The sequence below is a fragment of the Corvus moneduloides genome, chromosome 12 (genome assembly GCF_009650955.1).
Source record: "Corvus moneduloides isolate bCorMon1 chromosome 12, bCorMon1.pri, whole genome shotgun sequence".
Lineage (NCBI taxonomy): Eukaryota > Metazoa > Chordata > Aves > Passeriformes > Corvidae > Corvus > Corvus moneduloides.
The window spans coordinates 11,446,597-11,469,401 of record NC_045487.1 but is presented as its reverse complement, the minus strand read 5'-3'; the positions used below and the strand labels follow the sequence as shown (position 1 = coordinate 11,469,401).

At 41.5% G+C, this 22,805-nt stretch overlaps 1 protein-coding gene and 1 long non-coding RNA gene across 6 annotated transcripts in view; one reads left to right on the top strand and one right to left on the bottom strand.

The window, feature by feature from the left end:
- TOX3 (TOX high mobility group box family member 3) overlaps positions 1-12,626 on the bottom strand; it is a 74,902-nt gene extending 62,276 nt beyond the window's left edge. The window contains exon 1 of one of the 2 annotated variants that reach the window (XM_032122050.1): positions 11,880-12,626. In XM_032122050.1, coding sequence (XP_031977941.1) covers positions 11,880-11,981 — 102 coding nt within the window. In that variant the 5' untranslated portion in view covers positions 11,982-12,626. The remainder of the gene's footprint in view (positions 1-11,879) is intronic. The other variant, XM_032122051.1, reaches the window with a different exon arrangement.
- A 90-nt stretch (positions 12,627-12,716) lies between these two features.
- The window catches only part of LOC116449968, a 60,489-nt gene continuing 50,400 nt past the window's right edge, over positions 12,717-22,805 (top strand). For 2 of the 4 annotated variants that reach the window (XR_004242611.1, XR_004242612.1), the window contains exons 1-3: positions 12,717-12,799; positions 15,475-15,508; positions 18,808-19,133. This is a non-coding gene — a long non-coding RNA (uncharacterized LOC116449968). The remainder of the gene's footprint in view (positions 12,800-15,474; positions 15,509-18,807; positions 19,134-22,805) is intronic. The other 2 variants (XR_004242613.1, XR_004242614.1) reach the window with 2 other exon arrangements.

Below are 22,805 nucleotides of genomic sequence, written 5' to 3'. Positions count from 1 at the left end.
TTTGTCTTGTCAGCAGGTACAAAGAACTGGCTCTATCCTTTTTGGAAATGAATGGTTCAGTGCCCAAGAAACTACTATTTCAAAATACACCCTCTGAGCTGAATTTTCCCCAGCAAGTGTATGAAGCTCAATTCAAAAGCAGATATAAGTCTCTTGTTCAAAGAGAGTGTATTCCTATGTGCGAGAGCAGGATTGCACCCTTTCCTTTTGAGTCCACAGAAGATTTTCTTACAAAGCAAGGATGAGAAAGAAAAAGCTGAATGTGTTTTAAGTCAGTCCTTACATGAAGTTCAGTTTGTTTGTCTCATTGATTGATTATTTTTTTAAGATAAACATAAATCAGCTTCACAGGGAAAACTTCAGTAGCTAGGATCAATAAGCAACTGGCCTTGCTCTAGCATACATACTGAGATTCATCATCTAAAATCTTATTTCTGCATTCAAAGATCCCTGGCTACTAGAGTTTTGGGAAAAAAGGCTGCAGATAGCATCTCCCTTGCTTGGGTGCCATAAACAAACCAAATGGAGAAGTAAAGATGAACCTGTCTCTTTCTTTGGATCAAATGAGAACCAAATATCAGTTCTTTAAAATGTAGGGGAAAAATTTTTAATGGGAAAACCATGTATTTTCACCCCCTTCTACCCCTGCTTCTTGCCACCAAAAGAAAGAAGTTTAGGAAATTAGAGAGACTGAAAACACTTGATCTTCAAATTGTAAATATTTATCAGTGTTACCAAGCCACCATTCCCTCTTCCTCCTCAAGGTGTTTCACATCCATTTCTCTATCCTGTTAAATCAACAAATGGCCATTTCCTTTGGCAACAGAGAATGCAAAGACTGCTTCCTACCACAGAAGTGGGGAAGATGAAGCAAAATTCTAACAATGAGCAAAATAAGAAAAATTGGAAAAAAATATTATTGAAAAGAAGTAGAAGATCAAAGATTTCTCTGTCAAAATTCTGTGTCAGATTGGTTGTACTCGCTGTAGCTGCAAAGTATCAATCTGATTTCATGAGTCTGAAGGTCCAGAATAACTTTCTTCCATGGATAGTATTTCTTCTTTTACTTTCACATTTATTTTAAATAAAAAGGGTTACATCTGGGGGAGCGGAAAGCAAAATGTATCCTTGATATCAGGTCTCACCCATGCAGAGAATACATGAAACTCAGAACATCTACAAATGCTTTATTTAGTCTAAAATTATATGGATAGATACGTATACTGTTATGATTTCTAGACTTTATTCTTTCATATGCATTTAAAATACTCCATTGACGTCATGGTATTTTAATGGAGTCCTTTTTGAGTCATAGAAACACTCAAAATGAAGCATAACAAGTGTTCACCTGCAGTTAGTCATAATGAATCAAGCTCTTTATCACTGTCTCTCACTTATGCTTCATGATGGAATAACCTTAAAAACTTCTATTTAGAAATAATTCTCCATAAACACACAAAATAACACAGAATATGATGCAGGGTGCGCGATAACAGAACTCAGTTAATTAGCAATCCTAAAGTTACAAGCAATTATAAGGAGCCCCATGATCTCCAGAGATGATGTTTGTATCTAATGTAGGTATTCTGCGCAGGAGCAAAGTGCCCCTCCCCACATTTTCCAAGCAGTGGAACCTGGTTAGAACTGGTGCAGACCAATACACATTGTCTGAGCTTTAAAAATGTGTGACTGTCCAAGAGTCACGTTTTCAATTTCACATTTATTAGTTACATGTATTACAAGTAATAGCTGCCAATTTTCTTTACAAAACCCAACACAAACCTCAAAAAAAAAACAAAAACAAAAAAACCAACAAACCAAGCCCTTTAATATGTTATCAAGTGAAGAATCAGGATTCTTTTCTAGTATGTAAACTCTCTACCAGACTATTAACAGAAGGGCAGATTCTGAGACCTTCCTTGAAAAATTGCTATTTACTAGACAAGAAAAAGGGAGATAGGCAGCATACTCCTATGATATGTTATCACCAGCAATATATTTGTGCTGATAGAAGTCAAAGCCAATCTTCACCATCCCTACTCAAACACTTTCTAGCAGAGAAGACAGAAAAAGGCTGCTATCCTATCACAAGTTGTTTGCCAACTAAATTTAGAAAAACAGTTTGCTACTTAAACTGGGCAAGCTATAGCTGCAGATTGAGGCAAAATAAACACAGAAGCTCACGCTACCATTCTATAGCTGTTTTTTGTGAAGAATTACAGGTAGAAGAGCAAAACTGACCTCTAAACTGCACACTGGACATACCGCACATCTGCGTACGCACAACACTGATGTGCTGTTTGTTTGCCTGCTTGAGTAGGTATTTAATGAACATATTTTCCTTTCATATGATCTCTGATTAATCGCTCTGAGTCATATTTAGCCCTAGATTACACTGCCTGTCTTTCACCTAATTCAGTCAGAGTTGCACATACGCTGAGATTCTGTCCCAGTTGTGGGTGGCTCCAAGAATGTCAGATTTTTAGTATGTGCCATCAGCCAGCGAGCCCAAGCCAGAGCAGGCAGCAGAGCCACGGGGACATGAGAAAGCCACCCAAGGAATGTGCTGACACAGAGGACACTCCAAGAGTCCTCTCACAGCAAAGGCACCCACAAAGCTGATTCCACAAAGAGAAGATCTCAGAACATATCATCTCCATAAGGCAGGACTGGGCAAGCAGGGGGCACTGAACCACTGCACTGGAGCCAGCAGTGCACTGGGACAGCTGAGTCAGAGAGTGCTGGAAACAGACCCAGGTGAGACAACCCTGAAAACCGAGACTGCACACATGGATGGCTTGTCACATCCTTGGAACAACAATTACAAGAAGCCACACAACACCCAATGCACGTTACAAGCATCATCCAAGACCCCAGCTTACATGAAGGTATGAGAATGAAACAAAGGCACTTCTGCTCTGTCAGGTAGATCTCTATCATGGACCCAGTGATGCAAGCCACTGTTTCAGAAGCCTGGCTGCCCTGTGTGACATAACATCTGATTTACCACTCCACATGCTCTCCTTGGGTCTCAGCTGCACCACCACGGGAGCATAAAGATAGCTCTAAGTAGGTTTTAAAAATGTCAGAAGGAAAGGACAGCAGAAGCATCTGTTAAATCCTTTTATTTAATAATATCCTGAAATTGCAAATTATTTGGCAGGACAAAATAAATTGTTACAAATTACTTCGTCTTATCACTTGAACTACGGCTATTGGACACTCTCATAAAACAAGAAGCAGAAAGTCACACAGGCATAAACATACTATTTACTCTCACAATTGCTTTGTAGTGCAAATCTATACCAAGCTCTTGTGTTTGCATCTCACAGTGTATTTACATCTGTGGTTTGTCCAGTTTAGTTTTGAGACCAGTCTTCTTGTTACTTGCAGTTCTGCTGTGAAAAAGATCAGAGAATGAATCGTAAAATTCTGTTTGTTTTACCACATGTAGAGAATAAGCTTTTTTTTAATGTAAAGTATACTACATATTTCAGACTGTATCAAGCAAAACAACAGGAGAAAAAAGAACCTGTTGGGTTGTGGTAGGAAACCACAAATACCAAGTTTTTTGCTACAACAGATCAATAGCACAATAACCCCATATTTACATGGCCACCTATTATCATCATCATTTCAGCCACATGCTTATCAGGAACCCACAAAAGTAAGAGCATTAACCTACTAAAGCAAACGAAATGATTATTTTTCCATGCCTAATAAAATTCTTCTTTATTTAAAGAAAGTAAATAGTGGACTGCTAATCCTTTACCAGGTAAACAGTTTACTGATAAAAGTACAGTTTAACAAAAGAATTTTATTAATAACAAATTTATTAATAACAAATACTGAAATACAGTATCCCAAACCATTCAAAAATTCAGCTATTTGTATAAGCCTTACAACCATAAAGGGAGTAGCATAAAAAGAACAGCAGATAAATATGATCTGCTCTGAAAATAAGCTACTCCAACATTCAGCAATTGATTTCTGCATGGTTTTAACACCATTTTCATATCAAAATTAGACAGTTAATCAATATTGAGGTGTTTAAATATGTCCTGAACCTACAAACTTCTATATAATTCAGTGACTTTGAATACAGGAGTTCTCCCATTGGGATAGAAAGGATGATTCATAAAGCTCATGTTGTTTCCTTGCAAAAAACCACAAAAAACCCACAATGACAATAAAAACAAACAAAGCCCCATCCCAAAACAAGCCAAAAAAATGCTCCTTATTAATTTGGATGTCTAAAACGATTTAGATTGTCGGCCCCTATCTAATTTCTCTCAAACTAACTGTTTAGAGAATTACAATATAAACTATGACCACTTAGAATGCCAAACACAGCAGAGTTTCTCTTGACAAAACTTCTTAAGGAAACGTAATGGAGAGATGAAGACACCTCACCTCAAGTGACCAAAATCATCTGCACATAGACTTCATTTTCCACAAATCCTACCATACTGGTAATTTTATGTGTCTGCAACCTTTTGTTAGGTTGCCCAGTTGATCAGAACTCTTCAGAATATTCAATGTAGGGAAGGAAAATCCAAATGAAAATGTATCTGTCTGAAAAATGTTCTGCTTTAACATAATGATTTAACATAACCATCAATTACATACTTGGTAAAGCTGATATGGAAAGAGAAGAGATTGCTGTGCTGCTGCCTCTGCAGCTCTCACCCCAGCCAGTAGTTGAGACCTCTGATCCCGTATTACAGAGGTTGCCAGTTCAGATCCTGGCATTTCACCCCAACACACCCTTTTTTTAAACCTATGTCACAACCCACTTTTTTCCATGTTAGTCTTGGCTCTCATAAGCTTTTGGCCAGGAATGATAATATATGGCTGTAGTGACCTAGACAGTAAGAAGGGCTATTACTTTAAAACAGTGAAAATAAAACACTGAATTGATAAAAATTTCTCCCATGAAATACCAAGGTCAGGCCTGATCTAGTGCACATATAAGTAAGTGCAAGATGCCCACATTGAATGAGTCTTCTGTGAATGTAAAAAACACTTCAATACAAGAGTTACTTTCAACTTCCAGTTTTTGAGAATGGATTGCTTTTCTTTTTCCTCTTGTATGGAGCTTTTCAACAAAATGTGGGTGCTGGGCAAACTGGTCGTGCAGGAGTAAACAGCAAATACTGATGCCAAGAGCTGGAACATGAACTATACAAACAAACTGAAAACTAGATGAACTGTTTGCTTAAAACAGTTTTCATTTTCAATTATCAACTAACATTGTCTAGTTTCAGTAGCACACCTTTGCCAACACAATTCAGTCTGCAGCACTGGTCAATCATATTTCCAGCACTCTGCTCGTAAGACTCAGTTATTTTTAATGTAATGAAGATAGTATTTTCAGCTAATCTGCCCGTTACCATGAAGTGAAAGAAGAAGTCCATGAAAACATCTGTTTGGATATTCAAGGTACCTGTGGCAGAAGCAGCTGTGTAATGACAGTCTCCCCTTTTAGTTTTAGTATTTCAGCTGCCCTGTAATGCCTGTGAAACAATTCATTGTTTCAGGTATAAACAGAGAGAATACATTCAAAACAGGATTTGGATTGTTCTGACACATGGTAACATGCAGTGGAAAAGATATTAAATAGAAATCTTGTTACGAAAATAAATAATGAATAACGTGGCAGCAAGCATGATCTCATCAAAGTCTTCATCTCAACAGAGCACAGAGGCAAAGACCAGAAGGCTCTTGTGTGACATTGTTATCTAAAGTCCTGATTAGATTTTCACCTCAGAGTTCTCAATTTTGGTAGCAATCATCGCGAAGATACTATGGTGACTGGCACTCTATAAATACATCACACAGACAGGTAACAGTACAGACCACAGCTATCAGATAAGAGTGTGAAGTATTTGAAAATTCAACCCTGCCATTAGGTCTGTATAACAGTACTTAATTTTACGGCAGTAGAAATGTGATTACAGATAAAAAGGCAGGATTAGTCCTGTACGAATTCTTCTCCTCTTAAATTTGATCATCATCATTCAATAGCATTACTTAGGTTTTTAGGGAGTATTAGAATTCAACAAATATATAGGCACGTATTAACTGTAAATTTAATAAAAGCTTCAGCACAAACCACAGGTCACAGTTTGACTGGCCTTGCTTTGTCAGACACTGCACAAAACTGCAACAAATGAATCACACAACTGAGAGACTCCTCTCAAGTATCTGCCAAAGAATACAGGCTGTTATTTCCTGTGCTTCTATTTTAGATTTTATTATAAATTTGTGATAATTCATTATAAGGTTAGACTGGATTGGGCACCTCTCTGTGAAGTACAATATGGTGTACTATGGGTGATACTATGGGAATGAGGTCCTTGTCACCCCAGTGGATTTGGTCAATGTTTCCTCACTCCAGAGCAGGAGGTGTAAAGTGGGTCTCCATGTCCATGGCGTACATACCCCAGGGTTGTGATTGCTACAAAATGTAACTATTTTTAAAACCCCACCCACTAGTTATTTCCACACATACCTCCTGCATGACCTCTAAAATCTCTAAGGATTCAATTCAAACTCTTCATATGTTACTGCACATTATTACAAGCATCTTACTAATATGGTTGTAATCCACTGTAATGAAAACATCTAAAAAGTATTTCCAACATTTAACTTCTACTAACTATATTTTGTATACAACCAACTCTCAACCAACAAATGGTACAATCAGTATAGGAGCTGCATTATCTGAACAACAGAAAAATTGTACACTGCACAGTCCAATCAGTATCAGCATTACAGGTGCTCATTCTGAGCACCACAGGTTCTTGCAGAGTTGCTGCCTGTGGCATACAAGGGTTTCCTTTCACAGCCAGCTCTTCATCTACCTCAGAAAACCTCAGGGATGACTATGCCTGGAAAATAGCATAATGCAAGGTGGGGTGATGATACAAATTGTAATTTTCATTCTGGTGGACATACTCAGTTCCTCTTCCAGGGACTAGGAACCATATATCCAACAATTTTAGTCCTGGATTGGACAGCCAAATATTTTGGGAACTTTTTTGCTCCCTAGCAGTTGTTGCCTTCATAGTCCTGAGGTTTTAAGATATCCAAGGCAGGGGCTGCCTGTTCTGGGAAAGAAGCAGTTCAGCACACGTGCCACATGTGCCAGAAGATCAGTGGAAAATACTGAGGATAAAATGTCATTTACTGAGTTGGTATTGCAACAGGAAGTGCGCAATCCCCTGCCTAAATTGTCTCCAGCAAGACCTGTATTTGTGTCTCTGCTACACATCTTTACTTTCCAGGAGCTCCCTGGTGCTTTGTGGCCCTTTCCCATCAGCTGGGGCCACCTCTGTCATGGTCAGGCTGTGGATACACACATGGCCACAGCACACAGCAGCTGAGACTGCCCCGTCTGCACCAGAGCAGAGCCCAGATGTAAACGAGCATATTTGCAGGGCAGCTGATGAGTGAGCATGGAGCTTTCTATCTTAGCCACATACATGCACCCATTGTCTCTCACCATCTGCTGTAGGAGAGGAAAACCTATGCATATAGAGCCACACTAAATTTGCAAGAAGAGTAGTTTTAAGTCATTTGCATAACTGTAATCCACTTTTTCCTAACAACACACACTAATAGGAATGACTTAGAGCCCCAGTTTAGCTGCTACTAAACTACTGCTGTCTTTGCTTTGCCTCTGGAAGAACAAGATAAACTTCCTGAGCTTCCTTTGTAAAATGAGAAATATTTCAGCCAAAAACATCAAGCTCTGACAATCTCATATGTATGGTAGTGCCTAAATTAAGGTATGTATGTTTGAAATTTGTATCCTTCAAGGACAATCTGTGTAGTAGAGATAAACATTATAAAATGTAGGCAGATAAATAATGAAGTAAGGATTCTGGAGCTTAATATGATAACTCAAGCAGTGAGCTGTATGTATTTAGGTTTTGGAGTTTTCACGTTTCCCAAATGGCATTACAAGAATTACAGTTCTTTAAAAAAAAAAAAAAAAAAAAAAAAAAAAAGTACATGCCAGGATGAATACCAGTTCCCTAAATATTTTTAGTACAAGACATATAATTTACTCAATAAGTGAAAAAGTTTGTTTAGAAAAAGCTACTCAACTGTAGTGAATGTCCAAAATCATTCTCCATCTGCAGAACCATAAAAGGGCTCAAAACAGAAGCAGAATGTTTTACAACAGCTGGTCTCTTTCAACTTTCTGTAATTTTTATAGCTCCTTTTTGGTGAATATTTTTTTTTTAGTATACTGCAGCAGGATTCTTCTAGAAGCAGGCAAACCATGATTTCACTAGTGCAATTCCATGAAGCAGAAGTGGATCACTGTTATCCCGAACCACCACCTGCCAGACACATGCAGGGTCAAGTTATGTACTCTCAATCAGGATTGAAAACTTATCAAATATGGCCCTGATCCAGCAAAGCACTTAAGCACATGCTTTACTTTAAACATGTAAGTAATCCTATTAGAGTAAATGGGATTCAGCATAAACCACTGGACTGAATCTCAGAATACTGTGGTTGTGGCCCTGATTATGTCAGTGACCAACTGTGCAACCTTGGAGAAACCACTGCACTTCTGTGTCTGTATTTCCTCTTCTGCCCTCTGCATGTGCATGCCATGTTGCCACCATCTCAACAAAAGTAATCCCAATGAATCTTCTAGAAACTGCTGCACTACCAACGATGGCAGGCATGCTTATGTACATCAGTCCGTTTTCAAAAGCCTGTCATGTACTCAACACTAACTCTCCTCCAAAAAAACCCTGAGACGACATCCCTTACCCTTAGGTCTTCCTATCCAGTATTGACCAACAATTTGAAAAGCACGACACTGCACTTACAAAGCAGTTGGGATGGAAGGTACCTGCAGGTCAGGGCCAGGACAGCTCCTTAGCATGCCTGGTTCCAAACCCAGGACTCAGGATGCAGCTCCCTTCCCACCTCTGACCCTTCCTCACCGGGCACCCTGAGATCCCAAGTCCTGTCTGGGGGTTCACGGGTCAGTCTGCCACATTCCTGCCAGTGTTGTACCCACTGAAGGAAAAAAACCCTACAGTCCTGGGAACTCCTGTTTAAAGCACACAGGTGGAAGGCAGCATTGTCTCACAGGGTGCAATGAATTTTCACGAAAAGGCTTTATATTCGATATTTTTAGACACTATGATGCAAGATACAATTTTCCATATGTAGGCCATACACCATCAACTCTATGTCTTAATGATCCGGAGAATATTTTCACATAAATAATTCTGCTTTTGCACATATATACAACCATGCAGTCTGTTTACTCTTGCCATCACGCTGCTTCCCGGCAGTTGTCTCAGGCAATGTCACTGTCACAAGGAGAATATGGATTCAGCTCCTAACAATGAAGCGGGCATGGATGAGTGGGCAGGATACTCAAATGAGTTTCAGAAAGACTTGAGGTGAAATACTGTCCCTAGTGAAATCAATAACAGTTCTCCCATTTACTTCAGCAGAGTAAACATTTCAGCCGGTTTTTTTGGTGCCTTCTGGTCATCTCAGTACCTAACAGAACAATCATTTATTTTCCTTAGAAACACAGGGAAAAGGACAGAAGACAAGGAAAGCAAGGCAGGGAGGCAAGATTTCAAAATAGATGCCCTCTTTTTATCAGAATAATTAAAAAAAACCCCAAACTTACAATTATTCCTGTAGCTACAGATTATAAGCAATGCAGAAAATGAGATTAGATTAACACAGTTAAGACCATCCTTTCTAGGAACTCATTCACAAATGCTTCTTCTGTCCTTGAAACACCTGTACAGCACGTTGCTGTTTTCACAGCTAAGCCAATGAAGAGCTCACAGCAACAGCAACACAATTCCGCGTGTGTCAGCCTGCTCCGGATGAGGCCTTTGCATACAAAGATATCTATTATAAGACACAAGCACCATGAGCTGTTCTGTGTTAATTAAAATGTTTTCTGCTGCAGACTAGAAGCCTGGTCCACAAGGTACTTGCCAAAATTATGTTCAGGAGTACAGAGACTAAAATGTGTTCCTGAATAGGTCAAAAGTTAGTTGCTTTTGACTTTTTCTGAATGCATGCTCTGTTCTCATTGTACAACGATGGGAAATACAGTCAAAAGGTTATATATAACGGTGCACTAGCACCAAGTTAATGGACACAAGAAACTGCCGATTTTCAGAAAATATTAAAAATTTTGGACGTACAAAAAAAAATTTAGAAAGAGTCTACAGAGTAACCTGCACCTGAGCCTGAATAAATCCATGCCGTGCATAACACAGGAAAGTCACGGAACAAGTGAAATTTACAGTAAACATGCTGGCTGCCAGTAAGTGCCGCAAGTTTCCAAAATTAGCCGGCATATCGGCCAACAGCGGACATTCACTATGCATTTAGAGCTCTCGGAGTCCTTAGCAGCTCTCAAAGTTCGGGCTGACATTTCATCTTTAATTCACGCCCCCGTGTGCTCCTCCACCCGCGCCGAACAAAGCCGCACGCCGCGAGCCCCGCGCGGGGCGCATGCGCGGGGCCGGGCCGTGCGCGCCCCGCCGGCACCGCCACTCCGCGGCCAGCTGGACACGGGGCGGACAGCGCGCCCCGCCTGCCAAACTTCAGCATCCAGCGGCTCCGATGGACAGCAGCCTGACGAGCGACACAAGAGTCCACTCACGACATCTACTCAGACGCGATTTCTCTAGGAGAAAGTTTTCTCCAGCTACTGAATCTATTTGAACCCGCGTCACTTCTCTCTCTGAACGTGAGCTTTGTATTTCAGCAAAGTTTATCTCTTCATTAGGAAAGGATTTTTTAAAAAAACAGGACTTAGCATAAGTTTAGGCGTTATGCAGCACCCTTCTTGTCCCCAGCATCTCATACAGTGCTTCACAAAAGGCCCCAGAGGTTGGACAAACATAGCACCAGGAAAAACACAGTGTGAAAGGGATCTTTATGTGCATGTGTGAGGGCCCAGTGCTAATAGCTCAATGTGCTATTGACACATCACAGTGCAAACAGCTAAGTCTTTTTCAAAATAGCATGAGTCACAGTGTCATTCTCAACTTTGCCTTTCCCAGATTTGGGTAATTTGTGAAACAAATCATCCCCGTATTATTAAAATGCATTTCTGCAAATGAAGGTAAGACACTGGGAAATTACTATTGCTTCTGACTGTAAGGTTTACTCCAAACACTGCACATGCCGCAAAGGTGTGAATAGACAGAAGTGGTACTGCAACTTCTCTGACAGCCCTCGCCAAAGCAGAGCGTTAGTTACCTTCCTGTACCAGCAGCTGATGTACTTTTAGATAATCCTCCCGTTTGGATAATCCTCTAGTTAGGAACTGGCCCTAACAGAGCCGGACTGAGCCAAGAGAACAGAGCAGAGGGAGGCTCCGTCCTCTCCTCGAAGGGCCGTCCAAACCCATCGGGCTCTGCCCGACGCGCCTGGAGCCGCTGCGGCTCCCGCCCGGGGAAAGTTCGGCGAGTTCTGACCCCGCCACGAACGCTGCGAGCTCGGGACGCGCCTTTGTTCGCCGGCCACGGGTAGCAGGATCGCGCCCCGAGCTTCTCCCGGCTGTCTGCCGCTCGCACCCCTCTGAACCGCCCGAGCAGCGGCCGAGGGCGGGTTCTCCGGGGCGAGCCCCGCCGCAGCCGCGGCAAGAGGAGGCGTCTGGCCCCGCCGCTCCAGCCCCGCCGACCACAACTTTCTGGGACCGGGCATCCCCCGGCCCCGCGGAGAGCGGCGGGCGCACCCGCCCCAGGCTCCGCGCATCCCCCAGCCCCGAGCCTCCCCTCCCCGACGGAGCCCCAACTCCCGTCCGCGGGGAACCGGCCCGGGCAGCAACACGAGGAGTTAACACTCGCGGGAATAATCACCTTGTTGTAGTTGTAGTAACCCAAACACTGGGCAAAGTCCAGGTTGGAGGGGTCTCCGGGGAGAGCGCTGCCCGCCGCAGCCGGGTAAAATCTTACATCCATGCTGGAGATTTGGTCCAAGAAGTGCACTTGGAGAGACCGCTGGGAGGTTTAATAGATCCACCTTCAAGTGCCTTCCCCGGGGTAGGGGCACAGGCAAACCGCCGAGGGAGCGGAGCTGCTGGGCGCCGAGCCTGCCCGAGAGCGGGGACGAGCGAGGGCCAAGGGGCGGCGGGGACAGCGGGGGAAGAGAAGGCGGAAAAGTGCAGGTAAACAAGGAGGAGAAGAGAGGAGGATGAGAGGAGAGGTGGGCAGCGGACCCCAGGTGGGTGCCCGTCCACCTCGGCGGGAGGAGGGGAGGGCAGGGGAGCGGGAAGGAGGGAGGGAGGGAAGGAGGGAGGGCTGTTGTTTTTTAAAAGCTCAGTGCTAAGCCACAGGCTTTGCCTCCGCATTCAGGAGCAGCTGCTGTACACAAAGGAGCCACGCGCCCGGCGCGGACGGACTGACGGACGGACCGGCCGCCGCTGCCCGCCGCAGCCCGCCCGACAAAGGCGGGAGGACCGTCACCGCCGCAGGGCCGGGAGCGGGGCACGGTGGGGTCGCGGCCGCCCCGCGCTGCCAGGGAGGGGGCGGCTACCCCGGACTCGGTGCAACAGGGCTGCGCTGGCCGGGCGCGCTGAGGGGCGAAGTGCCGAGCGAGCGGCGCCGCGCTGGCAGCGCTCCCCGGGCGGAGCGGCCGGGCCCGCGCCCCTCCCCGCCCCTCCCGCCGCCCGCAGCCCCCCCCGCCCGGTGCGCGCCCGCGCCGCCGCTCGCCCGCTCGGGCCGGAGCCGGGCCGGCAGCGGCCCTGCCCATGGCTGTCCTCTCTCCCGGAAGGTTCCAGGTGAGTAACTTTCACCGCTTCCACCAGTTTTCTGCCCTTTTCCTTTTTTTTTTCGGTAATGCACTTTATCGATTCGCACCGCTGCCTTGCTGCGTCAGGTTGGTAGGAGAAGAAACGAGATTTTTCTAAGGTGCTGTCAAGAGCAGGACTTTAAACCACAGTAGCCTGCCTCACTCACAGAAACCTCCTCACACTTTTAAAGTCTCCGGGTGATGAGTCAAAGCAACCCGCTAATAACCCAAATTTGTTTAGTCAGTCATATGCACAGGCCAGCCGTATCTGCTCCCTTGCACGGAGCTTTGCTGACCCGAAAATCTGCTCCAGAACTTTTGAAGAAAACACTAAAACAGTAAAGGCCACTTAACCTTGTGACTTGAGCCGTGCTGACAAGGTGCAAGGAAGATTGATGAAAACACACTGGACTCCAGGCTTCTGTGACAGGGAGAGAATTGTCTTTTGGGTCTAGGGAGGATTCCCGGGCAGTTCTTACACTGCTGAAGGTGTGCCCCAGACAGAGTTTCCTTCATTCGGTTGCAAAATAGCAATGATAACACAGGTATACAGATTTAACTGTACAACAGCAGCAAGACCTTCTCTGAAGGACAGACATCCTGGGCCCACTTCTCAGTCCCACTTCTGACTGCTTCAGGAGCTTAGTGCCCCATACTTCCTCTCCAGGCAGGTTTCTGTGCTGTCTAAAAACATAGGGAGCAAACTGTAAAACAGTCAATAGCTGCATCATGTAGAAAGGAACATCTTCCCAGCTCCATTCCTAGAAATCTTATGTTCAATATTTGTGGTGGCACAAATAGCTCCTGCTTGCACAGGACATGATAGATCACCCTTATTCAGGATATTGATTCTGACATATCACACTTTGAAGTGAAGATCTCTAGCATGGTATTTTGCACTAAGAGCAGAATTGAACACAGCACAGATACACATTTGTATTTCCACAGAGTATTCAGAATTTAACTTTCTAGAAAACTGCGTATGAATGGGTAAATACCTTGATACCAAAGATAGCAGGCATACTCTCTCAAACACCTAATCCACTTTCATATTCATTGTGGCAACCATTTTTAACCAATGGGATAAGACTGCAAAAATTGTTGCTAGAAGGGAAATGGTTAAGGAACACAGAGTTCCCACAGGCACACCCCATATCTGTGGCAAAAAGTTACTTACACTCCTCAGAGAAACAAATTGTTCAGAAAAAGACAGTGCAGCTATTTCAGAATGCAACGTTGCATTAGAGCATTTCTCTAACAGAGTGATGGAAAAGTGGTAGTGTACAGGCACAGCAAACACCTTTCAGTTGGGGCTAATAAAGTCATACTAGCTTTGTTTTATTCTTTGGTGAGAAACATTTCTATAAACCCAAGTGTACATGTTAGATTAAACAGATTCTCAGGTATAGGAACAGATCACTGGCCTCAAGTTCTGGAGTGCTCTGCTGTGTGACCACAGCTAGTTCCCACTGCCTAACTCTGGTTCTACACTTTTAATGAACTCTGAAAGCATATTTCCACTGAATTCAGAGGAAAACTACATCAGGGAGGAATGAACAGCAAATGATTCCAAGCTTGGCTTTGGTCCTGTTCCTCACTGCAAGCAGGTGCTGAAGGCTGCAGACCTATGTGATCCGTGGCCCTGGGCAGTGCATGGCCTACTCTGGCTGGGCACAGCTCCTGCCTGGCAGCACAGCCCCGCTCACCTCTCCTGTCCCCCTGCTTGAGCAGTGGCCTCTGCTCCGGGGCCAGGAACGGGGAGCGGGAGGCACACCAGGTGCTCCGGGTGCTCCACACCCAGCTACTGCCACTGGGTTAGGAGGCTTGGGTTCAGGAGATGAGCAAATAATGGTGATGCAAATAGTGAGGATTTTAAGTATTCTGCTGTTTCCAACACAGTTCCTTCTGAATGTAAGAGAACAGGCACAACAGTAATACCTCAAAATACTCAATTTTGACATCACTGGCTCAGAAAGTTAGTGTAAAATCAAAACTGACTAAGTCAGCATTAAAAAAAAAAAAGTAATTACATTCAAGCTAGACAAAACACCCCCAAGGTATTATTTGGTGAAAAGTTTTGAAATACTGTTTATGCTGTCATGAAACTAAAACAGAACTTTGATATTTCCAGCAAAAAAACCAAAAATTCCAGTTCCTGGCTATAATCTGCCTTTGCCACTTTTACCTAGTGCCCAAAGTAAGTCTTTTGCAGAACTAGTATGCCTGCAGTGAAATTAATAAGTGATCTAAAATGATCTAAAGAAAAACTGAAGAGAAACTGGGATGTATATGCTAACTTATTTTTCTTTTTAAATAAAATATGGTTTATGTCATATTGTACCAGAGAGAATTGTACAAACTAAAGAATTAGGCAAGTGTGTGTTTTTCTTTCTCAACACCTCTTGAATGTAGTTTATTAAATAAGTAAACTTGAGTAATCTCTGCTATACTTTCAATCCATATACAGGATGTCATTATGTGTTTGTTATTACAACATATTTATCTCAGTAGTACCTTAAAGATGGAAAATGAGCCAAAGTATTTATAACCTTCTGTACACGATGCTTGAAAGGAGTCCAACAAATTCTTCTCTCAAGCCATTCTCTTTAAGGTCCTTCAGTAAAAGGCTTTGAAATTCTACTTTTAATTTTTTTTTTCTTTCAGAGTAGATGGAAGTATGAAGTATTTGCAATTTTGAGTAAGTATTCTTTTTTTTCCTGCTGGTTTAATAAAAGCAAGTATCTATCTACAGTAAGTGGAGTACTCCAGTAATTTCCCTGGTGCTGGGTAGCCTCAATTTCAAAGAAACTTTTTGAAAAGCCTTGTTTCATAAAGGTTTGAATGTATGCCTACTGATGCCAACAATTATGATTCAGGCAGCAACACACAAATGGTGACTGTTCCATCTTCAGCTATACTTTCTTCTGACTCATCATCACAATTCAATTTTAAAAGCCATTAAGAACACTCAAACTGCTTTTCTGATGTAAGAACAGAAATTGTATTGAGTGAATCAATCATACACAAACTTGAAAGTGTGCCTGCACAAATTCTCACTGCTGCCCAGAAACCTTTCAACTTGCACAGGTAAATATGAATGTTCAAAGCCTGGCTGATTCCCACACAAGCCTCGCAACTCTTATTTTATTTATTTTTTTTTTAATATGAGGCCAAACTTTGTATCCTTACAGCCTTTGCAAACCCTGTGTCAGTTCAGTAACATGGAAATAGTATCTGAGGCTCAGTAACAAAGGCACTGGAAGATTTACTCCAACAAACCGCAGGGTCAGGAAGGAACCTCAGAGATAAGAGCAAACAGACCAGATCTCTTAACACCCAAATTCTCAGGTAGGCAGCCAAGTCCTCCACAGGCACCACACCACAGCAACCCCCCTGGCTCTGGCCACAGAGTTCCCTCCTGCTGGCAAAGACAGCAAGTATGGGAGGGGCAGGAAAATGAGGGAGAAGGGAGGGAACGAGCCGAGGCTGGGCTGAAACTCTCTGCTCCAGTTTTACAATGCAGAGTCAACATTAAAAAGACCTGACATTCACTTCCACAATGCAGCATCCATGTCTATTGCCCCAGCCCTGTCCACAGGGTTAGGGGAAGGTAGTTGGATTTACCCTGGACAGTGCGTGGGAGAAACACCCAAATTCTCAGGAGGTTCAATAACAACTTTTACCCACAAACTTTAGAACACTCAAGTAGAATAAGGTACTTGGCAAATTTTAAAACATCCAGATGCAGTAAAGCACTTTGCAAACTTTAACTCATCAAACTCTAACCCATCCAGATGCAACAAAGCACCTACTGGAACTTTTTGGTCCAGCTTTGAGAAGAGGAAGGTAGAAGAAAGAGGGAGAAAGAGAAAGAAAAGGGAGAGAGAAAGGTAAATATTCACCATCCTAGGATCCACTATTCCTCTAGTCTCCTACACTCTGTTTTTTGGCTTCTGTAAGAACTGGGAGGAACAAGAGGAAAGGGAGGAATACAACATCTCTGCTGTCACCTGTTAAGACTGTCTTAGCCCCTTCACCCCAGAGCACATGTGGAGGATGGAAGGGCACAAAACAAAAAGGGTGGAATACAGAAGGAGAAAAGAAAGATAGAGCACCAAGCAGGTCTGGTTTAGAAAAGAGTCTAAAGCCTCCTCGAATCAATAGAAAGTCCCTTTAATTGATTGCAGTGGGCTTTGAGTTAGACCTATATTCTACTTATCAAGTACAGCTGCTGAGAATCAATAATATTTTGACTCACCCTTCAAAGCAGCAACTACACTAGTAACTTCTGGCTAAGAAAAAGTACAATTAATAGCATATTAATTCATTAGAGTTTATCTCACTGAAGTTCCCTTTTCATCAGGTGGTAGCGTCAGATGGTACTTAGAAGTGAACACACATGCACAAATATCCTATATGAGGCCATAAAGAAAATACTTTTGTTCGTAACATTGCCAGATCAAATATTCATTGATACCTACATTTCTTAGCAAGTATCTCAAGCAGAGATCAATAAACACTTATTAGTCACTGACTACATTTCCTGCAGTGAAGGAGGGAATTTCAGCCAACAGATCGGAGAAGCCAAGCAGTTGGGGGAGCTGGAGTTTAGTGCTTACCTGCCAGATGATCATTTACCTTCTCGTTGTCTCAGTTGCCACAACTAGAGAACTACAGATCAAAGGATTATTTAAAAACTATAGCCATTCCTTTAAAATACAAACCATTATTTCAAAATACAAGTATGGATTGTTGCAAGGGAAAAAAACCACAACTGCAAATTTTTGGTTTCTGAAAATTCTTTCAGGCCCAAGTCAGGAAATGCATTACTTTGTGAAACTGGGAACAAAATAAAATCGTTAAACTTTTCAAACATTTACATGTGCCTCTTTGATGTTTCTGTGGATTGCTGAAGTCTCTTACTCTACCAGAAGTATTCTACCACCTCAAATCACATACAGTATTTCAAACCGCATTCTACTAGAAAAATAGATACTTGAGTTGTTTAGAGAGCAGAGACAACCATTAATACTGCTGAACTATGTTACAGCAAAAAGATTTCTGCTACTTTAAAGAAAGTATTCCATAACCTTCCAAAATCACCTGTCTGTAATGGACAATACAGGATTACTTTTTGGCAGAGGGAATATCCTGTTGCTATTGACTGCAGTATTACAGTAGCCTCACATAATAGTACACAGTTACTGTGAGATAAAGATCACATTGAAAAACAAACTGATTGCAGTACTGAAAACAGTGAAGAACCTGTCCAGCAATATAAAAATTTACTTCTTTAGGAGAATAATGACTGGAACAGTGTCACTTCTAGATTAGCATTAAAGAATAAAAGTTTTAACTGAAACTAAGAAATTAATGCAGTGTAGTCCTTTCTTCCAGGGATGCCATTTTAAAGCAAGACAGGAAAACTTGGTTAGAGATGATGCTGTATATGGTTTTATATATATATACATACGTACATATAAAAAATTATGTATCTGTATATTTTTATATATATATATAAATATAATTTATATCATCTGTTAATATAAAGCTGTGTGGCATGTGTCTGTTTTTCTCCTCCAGCTCTCTCCACATTCATACATTTGTTGAATTTAAACTGCTGGAACTGTTACGAGGGGGGGGAAGCTACTGCCACCTACTTTTTACAGGGAATTTACAAGAACAATGTCTACATAAAGAAAAATATGTTCACCATGAGCAATCAAAATTCTTCTTTAAATTTCTGTGTTAGTCTAGAGAAATGTGTTAGGCAGAAACTTTCATTTTACAGTAGAACCGAATCTAATTACTGAAAGAATTATTTTAATGAAAAGTCTTAGTGAGATATACTGAAGAGTTTTTCCAGGTGAGAAAGATTATATTTAATCCTTGTATCAGCAACAGATTCACTCATGCATGTTTTCAGTTTTAATTTCATCCAATGTTCTTTTAGGCAATGATTTGAAATATACACATATGACCTCTGATATGTTTCAGGTGCACACATTGCAATATAAAGCACCTAAAGAAGGACGTGGGGATGTTTCTGGAGCGATCAAGGAAATGTCTTCTGAGATTTTGTGAGTTTAATTCAACAGTCCTGTATTTCCCCAGTGCAAGGGCACACTCACCCTTGAGAGCTGTGTGGTACCCTCGGGGGAAGGTGAGCAGCAGTGCCCTGGCTTTCCCGAGCTGGGGAGGTGGCTCTGTCCAGCATCAGTGACTACAATGCACATCCTTTGTTGGTGGCTGGGAAAGGGATGGGCTTTTGGTCATCTCTTGGAGCCGATGAAGGACTTGATGAGACACTGCCAAGATATAAGGTAAAAGCAATGTATAGCTTCACAGTCATGCCTTAAAATCAAAAGCAATTATTTAAAAATGCTGCTCTCATCATATCCCTTTCAAATGTTACAGTGACTTACCATGATATTAATGTCACACCATCTACTACTACAGGTTATAACATAAAATAATTAGTGACCAATGCTAGAGTATGTGAAGATATTAAAAAAAAAAAAAGAAAAAAAAGGGGCTGTAGACATAGGGCTTTATTTGAATAGATCAGATCCATACAATAACTGAGAGTAGTCTTCCAAAGGACCCATTAGTTATCCTTTAGGTCTTCTAATTAATGATGTAGTCTTCTGAGAGCATATTAATAACTCTGATATTAATAGCAGCATAATTCTATCTGAGGATTAAAAAAATGAAGCACTATTTTATAAGTACTTGTAAAAGAGAGTTTGGGACTTAGACAAATACATAAATTCATGAGATTGAAAATTGAGAAACAGATTTCTGAAGGTGTGATTAGGGAACACAATAACATCTCTAAAATGAACTGCTTTACTTTCATTCAGGAATTACGTTCAGTTATAGAGTTGAGCTTTTTTTTTTTTTTTGGATGCCTCAATGGAGTGGGTTTTCAATGTTGAAAAGCTAAAGACAGATTCCAGTTCTCAAGACTATTTCCTGAAGCTCATGAACAGTATGTGCCAAGCTGTTCTTAAAGAATCAGTCCCCATTTCCATGAATGGCTAATATTTAATAAAACATCTGATCACAAAACCAAATCTAAAAAAAAATCAATAGTAAAATAACACTCCAACTTGCTACTAAATGCAATGTTCTTTGATATAAGTCTATTTCAACTTCGTTTATTCCAGGGTTCCAGCAGTCACAATAATCAATGCAGAATTTTCCATGTGATTTACACATTGCTTTTTAAAATGAATTTTCTGAAACAAAAAATGCTTTTCTCTGCTGCCTGGCTTGTTTTCTAAAACATATTCTCTTTCTTTTAAAGTGAGAGAACGACCTCTGCTTCAGGAACAATTTTCTGAGACAGTGTGTTTATCAAATGGCTTCTCTGCTTTCATGAAAACAATTTATTTTCACTGAACTCCTCAAGGTAAGCATTGAAGTCAAGAAGAATGTACAATGACATTTATAATTACATTCAAGAAACAAATATTTTGCTAAAGAAAGGGTTTGGATTTTTATCAGTTTTAGAGATACAAAATATTTTCTTTCTTCCAACATATCATTTAACAATATTTTCTCCCTGAAATTACAAAGTGTATTTTCACATGCATGGAAAGAAAAGCCCAGGACAGTAATCTTCTCATAGAAAGGCTACAGTATGCATCCTAAACAATGAAAGCTGTAGCATAATCCTTACAACCAAATTGCCTTCCCTGCCCCACTCTTGAGAAATAATCTGCAGAAAAGGACAATTTAAGCAGGAGGATACATGCCCCTTGCAGAGCCTCCTCCAAACAACCCCTCTATGCCCAATCTTAGGCAAAACAGTTGTCTTTTGGGATGGCGCATCCATTTCTCCAGCTTTCCTCCCACGCTTTCCCCTTCCTCAGAGACAGTTTCTTAAGCTCCAAAGCTCAGTGCAGAGCCTATGGACACAGGGCATGGTGCCTCCCATTCTCTGGGGAAGTAGAAGACCTTGCTAAGAAGTCTCCCTCTGTTTCCCTTATGGATTCAGCCCGGGATCTGTTCTCAACCACCAAAACCAGAAGCTCAGTAGTGCCAGACAATTACTCCTTCCTGCTATATTCTGAACTACCCCTAAAATCAAGGTAGTCCACAGTGTATCTCATCTTTCAGGACAAAGCAGCCACAGATTTAGCCATACAGTGCCTGTATTTTGAAATGCAAATTCAATAACTACCTATGCAAAAGCTGTCCATGAATATATTTAGGAGTTCCATTTGGGCTGCCTGGAAACGTGGGGTTTACAGGATTAAAAAGATGTACTGCTATCACTCCAATGAATGCCCTTTAATTTGCAGGAATTCATTATAGAATAAAAAAATTTAAGATCTGGTTTATTCCTTGTCAGTCAAACATCCTAGCTTTTCATTATCCCATTTTTTTTCAGTGCATATAGGTAGTTCTCATCATAAAGATTCCCTGATAAAGTTCTCCTCCAGAGACATACTCTTTTTGTAGGCTCAGCTAGTGAAGCAATATCATTCATTTGTAATACTCAAAGAGAAGTTGAAACAAAATCAAAAGCAGCTGAAAAGAGATTGTATTTCACTAATATACACCAAGGCTTTATTTAAAATATACAGTGTTAAATTTGATCAAATATCAACCCACCATTCAGAGTGAAATAATCTCTTTTAATTTGCATGTATCTGTGTGTGCCAAAGAGACGTGTGTTTGCTTTCAAGCAGGTGCACATCCTGCTATGACTAAATCTCTAACTCATCAAATTGCTTTACCAGTGTGGGACATGCCCTTTTTCTGGAACAGCTTCAAGCATTTTCCCCAGCATTTCAGCCACCTGTTTACCGAGTTCATACTCCAAAGGAGATGCATGCAATTAGAAACAAGGAAATGAAAATAAATGACCTTGTTTGTTATAAATAACAAAGAGACTCAGCAGAATTAATGCAGTGAAGCCTGACCTTCTGACCTGAAAGAAAGAATCACCTCATTCCTTTGTAGCAGGCTCACAATGCTCCAGCACCAGGCATTGTTATGCAGCTTTGCCTCTTTTGATGGATCTTAAAGGAGTATATTCTAAATATTAAATGTTTTACAAGTTAGATTAGGAAACTTGCATTAAAAAGAATGTTGAAACAAAGTCAAGAGAGCAATGATAAAGATTATCACTGCTTCATTTAATGAATCCAGGTAAGCTGTGTGTATGGCAGTTAACTATAATACAGTTTTTCAATTGAAAAATAAATATGGCATTCCAGGTGCTAAAAAGCCATGAAATGTCTCCTTCGGTGTTTGGTGAATTGATGAGGGAGAAAGTTTTTAATTAGCCAACTCCAGGAAAAGGAAACATTTTTCTTTTGTTAATTGTTTGTGCTATGATGGTCTGACTTTTGAAAAAAAAGCAAAGTACTTCCACAACTACTGCCAAAAATATATTTTTTTTTCCCTCATCCTTTAATTAGGCAAGTAGAAATGCCTTCTTTTGTATGAAGCTTACTGAATAATGTTTCTGTGGGTTACATTTTCACTTTTAATTGATTCATGTCAGTCTGGAACAGCGTCCAGCTGCAACAGAGGGCAAGGTGTTAGAAATTTGTTTCCCTGCTTGTCTTTGGAGAAAATGAGAACACAGTGTTGTTTTCATGGCAGTCCTCACAAAAAGAGCAGTGTGTAATTACAGTGCTGGTTCCCATCTTGTCAGTCTCCCAAACAAGTCTGTTATAAATGAAGCAGCTCAGAACCGTTGCAGAAATGAAAGGAAAATGCGTTTGCATCTCACTGAAAGTAGTTCCCACAACAGGTATTGTTTGATAAAGATTTTTCCAAAACTTGTTTTGTGTGTTTTCTTCACTTTCTCTCACTTTCAGTGACATTCATCCAGCTGCTGAGGTACTGCATCACCCTTCGCAGCAATCACAGCCTCAGCTTTGCAAGTTTCTCTTCCACCCAGAGCGCATTGACAGGAGTGGACGGACATGGGGCAGGTCCACCTGCAGTGCCCGGGGTGACGGGCACAGTCCAGG